Source organism: Budorcas taxicolor, chromosome 8 (assembly GCF_023091745.1).
Source record: "Budorcas taxicolor isolate Tak-1 chromosome 8, Takin1.1, whole genome shotgun sequence".
Classification (NCBI taxonomy): domain Eukaryota; kingdom Metazoa; phylum Chordata; class Mammalia; order Artiodactyla; family Bovidae; genus Budorcas; species Budorcas taxicolor.
The window spans coordinates 77571251-77581206 of record NC_068917.1 but is presented as its reverse complement, the minus strand read 5'-3'; the positions used below and the strand labels follow the sequence as shown (position 1 = coordinate 77581206).

Below are 9956 nucleotides of genomic sequence, written 5' to 3'. Positions count from 1 at the left end.
GGACGACAGAGGATGAGATGGTTGGATGGCATCACCGACTCGATGGACATGAGTTTGAGCAAGCTCTGGAAATTGATGATGGACAAGGAAGCCTGGTATGCAGCAGTCCATGGGGTTGCAGAGTCAGATATGACTGAGCAATTGAACTGAACTGATACATACGTCCCCTCCCTCTTGAATCTCCCTCCGACTTCCCACCCCATCCCACCCATCTAGGTTGTCACAGAGCACTGGGTTGAGCTCCCTGAGTCATACAGCAAATTCCCACTAGCTATCTATTTTGTTTATGGTAATATATATGATTCTCCTGTACTCTCAATTCATCCCACCCTCTCCTTCCCCCACTCTGTCCGCAAGTCTGTTCTCTTTGTCTGTCAGCCCTATCTTTAAATCTAAACTAACTAAAAATTTAAAAGGCAACATTTAGAAACCAGTCCTTTAAGAACGACTCTCTTTAGAGAGAATGAAGAATTCTCTGGACCAGGTACTTAGGGTCAGACTTCTGAAAGGCCCTCGAAGCTCCGCCCTGCACAGCCCTGCGTGCAAGCCCCGCCCAGCATTGCCCCGCCCCACACGTAGTCCTCGCTCCTCTTCCGTACACACCGCCTCCGTAGCGGTGGTGTGGGGGGGTGTCGACGTCGAGCGGAAGTGACGTACGTGAGTCGCCGGAGGTGGCGTTGGTGCGTTGCGCGGCTGGGCCTGAGAGTGGAGTGGGGCCTGCGCCCGGAAAGACAGCGCTATGTCGATCGAAATCGAGTCCTCCGAGTGAGTCTCGTGGTGTCGGATGTTCGCGAAGTGGCCGGGCCGGGAGTGGATGAGTTGAGGGGTAGAAGCTGCTCGAGGGAGGCGTCCGAGAGGTTGGGAGTGGAGGGGTATTTACTTCCCCACAAAGAAGCTTTTGGGATCTGACTGCTTCAGGGGCGGGCCCACAAGAAAGTAGCGAACGGAAAGCCCAAAGCCTGGTGGAAGGCGGCGCGGGGCTAGGGGTAGGACGTGCCTGCAAAACCTGAGTTCTAGCCCTCGCCGACTCTTGATGCGTCCTGAGACTGAGCAGATTAGCCATCCAGTCAGGACTCCGGTCTCATCTGCCCAAGGGGGCTGCACTCTTAGCCTTCCCTCTCTTCCTGCCCCCATTGAGCACGGTGGTTTGTTTCCTCCTCTGTGCTTACACGGCCCTCTGTTTTTTTCTGCCTAGCTCTTAATCTGATATTGTCACCGTTTGCCCACCCTTCTAGCCTATGTCGGCGCCTAGGGGCTGCTTTTCATCACAGTCTCAGTTCCTAGTACATCGCAGAGGCTCAGTAATTGTCTTTGGAATGAAAGAGCTACTTGTTTTATCAGGTTCCGTGTGGCGCTGAATTTTGGTTGGCCCGTGAGCTTTGTGTAGCCACAAGGGAGGGACAGAATGTGGAAATTGGGCCAGGAGAATGATAGATTTGGGGGAGAGGGGTACTAATGAATGACTGAAGAAAGTCTTCAGTGAACTTCTCCAGGACTCCATCCCCTACTTGCTCTTGCCAACGCTTAATAATTAAATCGGCAGATTTTATATTTGCGTCATGAGTGAAAGGGAGGGATCCGCCATAGGAGGAAGGGAGGTTTATTCATTCAGAAAATATTGAAGTCTGCTATGTACCTGCTCTAGCCCTGGGAATATGGTAGTGAATGAAGCAGACCAAAGTCCTTGCCCTTACAGAAAGGAAGGAAAACAGCAGTAAGTAAAATAGGCTTACAGATGGTGGTAAGTGTTGTGGAGAAAAGTAAAACAAAGAAGGATGATGGAGAGTGCTGGCGATGAAGACAGCTAGGAGTTGGCAGGAGTTGGAAAGCATTCCATACTTCAGACCCTGAATCAAAAATGGGAACAGATCATTCTCCCAGCCCTGAGCTGCTGCATGTTTTTTATTATCAGTAATTGCTGTGTTTATTATTTTCTTTGTTAGTCACGCTGTAAGCAGTGTCATCTTCTCTTTGATCAGCCCTACAGACTGATCTGTATACCCTACAGAGTAGGTATTTTTCTTAACAGATGAGGAAATAGGCAAAGAGACGTTACCTGACTTGTCCAAAGTCACAGTAAGTGCAGAGCTCTGATTCAAATCCCAATCTCTGATTCAAATCTCCAAAACTTTTAACTCTTACGTATTACACAAAGAAGAAAGTGAATTTGATTTTGGCTCTAGAAAATACGAGTTCTTTGCAAGCATGGTGTCTCATTTGCGGAGTATGAATGGAAGTGTGCTGTTGGGAACAGTGTGGTGCTAGAACAGCAGGGATCCAAGCTGGGGTCTCTTAACGGGCCCATGAAAGAAAAGACCACTGTGAGTAGCAGTATTCAGTTCCCTTCAGCAAGAACTGTTTTTAAGAAGAGGGGGTTTGCTCTCCTATCCGGCTATTGGAAGGACTGATGCTGTAGCTCCAATACTTTGGCCACCTATGGAAAGAGCTGACTCATTAGAAAAGACTCTGGTGCTGAGAAGGATTGAAGGCAGGAGGTGGAAGGGATGAGAGAGGGCAAGGTGGTTGGATGGCATCACTGACTCAATGGGCATGAGTTTGAGCAAGCTCCAGGAGAAGGTGAAAGACAGGGAAGCCTGGTGTGCTGCAGTCCACGGGTTCGCAGCGTCAGACACGACCGAGTGACTGAACAACAACAAAATATGCTCACATGCCACAATGCCCGTTTGAATCTTCCTTTTTCCACTTAGCTCTGTTTCCTGGCCAAATCCTCATCTGTAAAATGGACATAAGAGTAAATGCCATCCTCATAGGGTTGTTTTGAGGAGTAATTGAGTCCGAAATGCTTAGAACAGTACCTGATATATTGTGAACACTGGTCAAGTAAACATTGGTCATTGTTTTTTGATTATTTCTCTCCCGGGAAAGAGAATAGACTAAATTCCAATTTGAAATCTCTTCCAATCTGGACAGTGTGACCTCTGATACTCATGCTGTCCGGTAGAAGTATGCGTGAGCCATATGTGTACTTCAAAGGCAAGAGAACAGTGTAGTATAGCAATGTACAAGAACTTTTACTGTCTATATGAAAAATTATTCACCAGACTCCTTAATACTAAGCCAGAGATCAAGAAGTTTTAATTGTATATATATTTAACTTGTAAGTTTTCTGTCATATGCTGAAAATTGTTGCTTGTTCTCAGTATTTGGAGATTGTCTGGGTCCTCTTTCCCTTGGGAAAGTGTATTCACATGTTTTTATTTCCCTTGTCCTGAAATTTTGGTAATAATGGCAGTGGGTATGTGTTATTTTTGTGAGGACACATAACTTTGTTTTGAATTTACATCTAATATAGCTCTGCTTATTTATGTTCAACAAATCCCTGTTAAAATGGTCTCAATTCATATTTTTTTGCTGTCATTTAAAAATGGACCAAACCATCCAGTCATTTAGAGTATTCTGTATCAGTGACTAGACTAGGTTTAAAACGTTTTCCTAAAGTGTGCAACAGTGGAATCATATGAATTAACAAGAAACTTGGCATAATAGAAAGATCTCTGACCTTGCAAGTATGAGAGTCTTCTTGGTACTATCTTGTTTTCTAACTGACTGTGAGACACAGGACAAGTTATTTCCCCTCTCTGAACCCCAGTTCTACTTACGAGTTCGAAGTAGGAACTGGATGATCCCCAGGGTCTTCTGTAACTCAGGTTCTATGGTGTGGGGGGTGGGGGAGGGAAGGTTTTACTCACGTGATAAATGGAAAGCAGGTAGTGAAAGGAGGATGGCTGCAGAGAAAAAACTGGGCCTAGTTTTGTGGCATCTTTGGTGAGTGAGGATCCCTGAGCTGAATGACATGCTTGCTTCTTTCAGTGTGATCCGGCTCATTATGCAGTACCTCAAGGAGAACAGTCTACATCGGGCGCTAGCCACCTTGCAGGAAGAGACGACTGTGTCTCTGAATACAGTGGACAGCATTGAGAGTTTTGTGGCTGACATTAATAGTGGCCATTGGGATACTGTTTTACAGGCTATACAGTCTCTGAAATTGCCAGACAAAACCCTCATTGACCTCTATGAACAGGTAAGAGTAGGGATGATGTTGATTCCTGAACCTGGGTTTACTGTGGGCCTCCCTGACCAGAGAGCATCCATAAGCATTTCTGCTGTTTATTTTATTTATTATTTATTTATTTGGCTGCACCGAGTCTTAGCTGTGGCTTGCAAGATCTAGTTCCCTGACCAGGGATCAAACCAGGGCCCCCTGCATTGGGAGCATGGAATCTCAGCCACTGGACCAACAGGGAAGTTCCCACTACTCCATATTTTTATCTCTCTTCTTGGAAAAGCCAAGGTTTCCCCAAGTTGGTATTATTTTTCAAGTAACCATTAAATGATCTATTCTAACATCAACCGTTCGTACACCAAATAGTGTACTGAAGTTTAGTTCTGACACTAACCACCACTAAGCAACCACTAACTTGTTGGTGTAGACCCCACAGTTAAGGGCTCAGTCCTCTATAGGACTGTCTTTATTTCACACACCAGCAATATGCTGATATCTTGGGCCACCCACGCTTCTGACCAACTGGCCACAAATTTAAGGGTCCTCATGACCCACTCAGAATTGATATTTCAGTAGAATGACCCAGAACTCAGAAAAGTGACATAGTGATGATGGCAGTTTTATTATCAAGGGAAGAGATCAGTACCAGCCAAATAGAGACATATAGGGTAAGGTTTGGGAGGGTACTGAACCAGAATTTCCAGTGCCTTCTCCCCATGGAGTTAGGGTTAGTTTGTCACCTGGCGTTGAAGTATTCATCAACCAGGAAGCTCCATAGTTTTTCATTCAACCTCCAGTTCTTTGACTTTCTTTGGGGTTGGGCTGGTTCAAAGCATCAGCAACCCTCAAATCATGTGGTTGGTCCTAGTGGTAACCAGCTCCTATCCTGAGCCATCTTTGTAGCGCTTAACTAGGTGTGATGCAGAGGGCTCATGAATGGCGAGGGTATTTATCAGTGGGGGGATTCCAAGGTTTTTAGAAGCTCTATGCCAGGAAACCAGCACATAGATCATAAAATTGCTTATCTGTACAACAGAACCGAGTAGACTTTCTGGAAATAAGAACGTTGTGTGGTTTGAAGTAAAAATAGGGAAATGGGTTTGTTTCTTTACAATCCATGTGGGTTTAGTAATTCCCTAAAGAAAATTTTGGTAACCCAAGGACAGTTTCTCTGGAGCCCATGGATATATTTCCGTCTTTAGTTTTCCTTAGCATTTTACATTTGGAATAAGAGACCTGAGAGGAGGGGAGATTGGTAGATAAAAGGGAAGGATGGAAGTTATTGTATAACTACTTTAGGTGTCTGCGTGAAATTACCTATGGAAAGGGAAAGGGGCATTTCCTGGTTTGTGATTTGGAAATCACTTTGGCAGACCATTTCTGTGTCAGAAATTGTACTGAAAAAGAAAACGAGCTAAGAGAATGCATTGAAACTGCCACTTTCTTTCAATTTTACAGGTTGTTTTGGAATTGATAGAGCTCCGAGAATTGGGTGCCGCCAGATCTCTTCTGAGACAGACTGACCCCATGATCATGTTAAAACAAACACAGCCAGAGCGGTATATTCATCTGGAAAACCTCTTGGCCAGGTCTTATTTTGATCCTCGAGAGGTAAGACTGATAATGAAAAGAAACTGCTGTTAACTTTGAAAACGTGCAATAATGTGATCTTTTTTAAAACTCTGTTATTGGATACTTTTTGTAATTTTGATTTAATTTTTACAATGATACTTTTTAATTTACATTGGTTGAAATTTGCATATGTTAAAGAGGGTAGTCTTGTTCAATTTTCTGAGTACTTGAGGGCCTTCTCTTCTGCACACACCCTATCATATAGGATTATGTGTTCATTAGTAAAGAAGAAGAACATTTATTCTGGTGTTATTTCCATTATTAGCCTAAGTACCTACCCAGAAGCACTGCTCTACTGTTGGTGTGTTCAGTGTGCATTTGTGTCCTTAGCTCTTAACAACTGCAGTTTCTTTTCAGTTCTTTTATTTCTTAAAAGCTTATGTTTCTGCTTCTCAGCTGCTTATGCTCCTGGTAGAGCACTATGATTGATACTCTTTTATTCTTCAAAACCCTTAGATATAGTTTCATCCTTTCTCAGCCAGCCTTTTACCAGAAGCTTGTCTAACTACGAGGAAGAAGAATTTAATAGGCCCTGAATAACAGGAAGTTAGAGTAAACTCAAGGAAACCATGAGGATAAAGGAAGGAATTTAGATTGCCAGGACAGAATTTAAGTTAGAGTTGTTAAAGAACTTCTGGGCTGGGAGTCGTTTGACTGAAAGAAATTACTAAAGAACATAAAAGAATCCTTGGCTTTGCAGATTTTTAAAAAACTGAAAAAACAACTCTGGCTTTTACATAGTTTATTATTATTGACATATATTTATTATTATGAGACTCTGACATACATCTATTATTTATTATTATGAGGCTCTTTTCAGAAATAACAGTGTGGATTGGCTGACCTCAGTTCTGTCTCAGCTCATACTTTTGAAATGCAAGTGGGTAGAATTGAGACATAATTTTAAAAAACTAATTATTTGATTAATCTTCTGTTTAACTGGGTAGTTTCTTAATCTTTTGCTTTTTGAATATTTCTGCTTCATTACTGTTGTTATTTTTTAAAAATAAGCACATTTATATCTTTTTCCATTTCTTGGAAATGATGCTATGCCGCTCTCCTTTTTCAGGCCTACCCCGATGGCAGTAGCAAAGAGAAGAGAAGAGCAGCCATTGCCCAGGCCTTAGCTGGGGAAGTCAGCGTGGTGCCTCCATCTCGTCTCATGGCATTGCTGGGTCAGGTAATTAAAAGTCTTTGGAACTGAAATTCCTGTGAACTTCTGGTAATGTTTCTTGTGTATAAACTCTATGTATGAGCTAAAGAAATTAACCTAAGAACTGGGAACTACCTATAGAACTGCTTGTACAGACAGCTGTGCCATGCCACATTCATCTTTCCTGGGAGTGGTAATGCAGATTAGTGGTTAAGGGCATACACTCTGGAGACAGATTTAGAGTAACAATAAAATTTATTGTCCTATCTTGACATTGTTGATCATCGTGTCAGAACACTGGAACAAATATTTGCCATAGTTTGAATCTGAGCTCTCTCACTTACTGGCTATGCGGTATTGGACACATCGCCTAACTTTTTTGATCCCATTTACTCATCATGGTGTTGTACTAAGGATTAAATGAGACAAAATGTACTTAAAGCAATTGTATATTGACTGGCACCTTGTTAAATACACAGTAAATGGTAGCTGCCAGTGGTGTTTCTTTTTTAATTTTTTTTTTAAGCCGCAGTAGGAGTATTAGCTGGAGAAGGCAATGGCACCCCACTCTAGTACTCTTGCCTGGAAAATCCCATGGATGGAGGAGCCTGGTAGGCTGCAGTCCATGGGGTCGCTAAGAGTCAGACACGACTGAGCGACTTCACTTTCACTTTTCACTTTCATGCATTGGAGAAGGAAATGGCAACCCACTCCAGTGTTCTTGCCTGGAGAATCCCAGGGAAAGGGGAGCCTAGTGGGCTGCCGTCTTTGGGGTCGCACAGAGTTGGACGACTGAGGAGACTTAGCAGCAGCAGTAGTATTAGCACTGTCATTATTATTTATAAAGCTATCTAGAGTGATGGGTGTTACATAAGTAGCAGAGTTACAGGTCATTAATAGAGATGTAAATATCCTGTTTACACTCAATTTGCATTTTGAAAGGGGCCAAAAAGCTACTGTTAGAGGCTTACAGTGTTTCTGAAATTCAAAAATAAGCTGCTTTATTTCTTAATTTACTTTTTATCGAAGTGATAGATGTGTATCATTGAAGTAGTACCTCAGGGCTGTTAGAGCTTCCTTGGTGGCTCAGATGGTAAAGAATATGGCGGGTCACAGTTTATGGGGTCGCAAAGAGTCAGATATGACTCAGTGACTAACGCTGACTTCTTAGGGCTTTTAGTGAGGAAATAGTTCCATTTGCCCTCTTCCACCTTCTTACTTCCCACAACCATTTTTAACTCTTGGCATTTACCCTTGTAGCTGAATGTCATGTTTATAATGTCATATTTTGATTTTTTTTAGAAAAAGTTTTAAACATTAACTGTTGACTTTAGTGGAAGATGATTTCTCTCTGTTCCCCACAACATGCACACAGTCTTCTTTCTCTGGGTTTTCAGTATAGTTAAATGAGAACTTTTGGTTAAATCATTTCAATGTTTACATTATCTTTACATCAGTATTGCTCATAGACAAGAAATAACTTTAATTTCTTATGTAATTTTGGTGATTCTCTGCAGCAATCGCTTAATTTCTTTCTTTTGCCTAGTTTTCTGTGTAACTTTTGCTTCCTCATCCTGTATCGTTCCAATAAGTGTAAAAATTCTCCCTTTCCCCGTACTTGCTATTTTCCCTGAGGCCCTTCTCTCTCTTGTTCTCATGGTTTTCTGCACAGTGATTGTACTGGGAGTTCTTTCATATTCATACTGAGAGTTCTGGGTCATATTTTTCAGAAACATGTTTTCCTTCTCATAGTTTAGAACCTTGTTTTAATGGAGTACTCCTGGTAACTTGCTAAGAAAGGGTACACAGAGGTAAATTTTTGAGAGTTTGCTTGTGTAAGCAATGTCTCTTACCTCTTTTTTTTTTTTGAAGGTTTTAATTGTTTATTCTGAAATATAAGAAAAGTCATGAGTCCTACGACCCAGAGTTTACATACGCATATTAACAAATTGTTTTGTTTCATAGAATTTGTGCATCTTTTTTAATGTATACATGAAATATTTTTAATGTTAAGGTCTTAGAAAAAAACCTTTTTTTAAAATAGAGTTAAGAGATAGTTACATTCAGAATCTGTCCATGAGATTCTCCAGGCAAGAATACTGGAGTAGCTTGCCATGCCCTCCTGTAAGGTATCTTCCCAACCCAGGGATTGAACCCAGGTCTCCCGGATTACAGACAGATTCTTTACTGTCTGAGTCACCAGGGAAGCCCAACAATTATTAGGATAAATTAAGAAACTTAGAGGAGATTAAAAGAGATGAGGCATGGTAAGTACATAGGCAGGTTGCAGATGTTTTCCAAGGGAGAGTGTTCAGTTCAGTTCAGTTGCTGAGTCGTCTCCGACTCTTTGCAGCCCAATGGTCTGCAGCACGCCAGGCTTTCCTGTCCATCACCAACTCCTGGAGTTTACTCAAACTCATGTCCATTGAGTTGGTGATGTCATCCAACCATCTCATCCTCTGTCATCCCCATACCTCCCGCCCTCAATCTTTCCCTGCATCAGGGTCTTTTCAAATGTCAGTTCTTCACATCAGGTGGCCAAAGTATTGGAGTTTCAGCTTCAGCATCAGCCCTTCAGTGAATATTCAGGACTGATTACCTTTAGGATGGACTGGTTGGATCTCCTTGCAGTCCAAGGGACTCGCAAGAGTCTTCTCCAACACCATAGTTCAAAAGCATCAATTCTTCGGCACGCAGCTTTCTTTATAGTCCAGCCCTTACATCCATACATGACTACTAGAAAAACCATTATCTGTGACTAGACAGACCTTTGTTGGCAGAGTAATGACTCTGTTTTTAATATGCTGTCTAGGTTGGTCATAACTTTTTTACCAAGGAGCAAGTGTCTTTTAATTTCATGGCTGCAGTCACCATCTGCAGTGATTTTGGAGCCCCCCAAAATAAAATCTGTCACTGTTTCCATTGTTTCCCTGTATATTTGCCATGAAGTGATGGGACCAGATGCCATGATCTTCATTTTCTGGATGTTGAGTTTTAAGCCAACTTTTTCATGCCTCTCTTTCACTTTCATCAAGAGGCTCTTTAGTTCTCCTTCACTTTCTGCCATAAGGGTGGTGTCATCTGCATATCTGAGGTTGCTGATATTTCTCCCAGCAATCTTGATTCCAGCTTGTGCTTTATCCGGCC

At 42.2% G+C, this 9956-nt stretch overlaps 1 protein-coding gene across 1 annotated transcript in view; it reads left to right on the top strand.

Annotated features, from left to right (window-relative positions):
- Positions 1-626: 626 nt before the first annotated feature.
- The window catches only part of SMU1 (SMU1 DNA replication regulator and spliceosomal factor), a 31233-nt gene continuing 21903 nt past the window's right edge, over positions 627-9956 (top strand). The window contains exons 1-4 of the mRNA XM_052644869.1: positions 627-765; positions 3832-4042; positions 5483-5635; positions 6726-6836. Of these exons, the coding sequence (XP_052500829.1) occupies positions 740-765; positions 3832-4042; positions 5483-5635; positions 6726-6836 (501 nt within the window). The 5' untranslated portion in view covers positions 627-739. The remainder of the gene's footprint in view (positions 766-3831; positions 4043-5482; positions 5636-6725; positions 6837-9956) is intronic.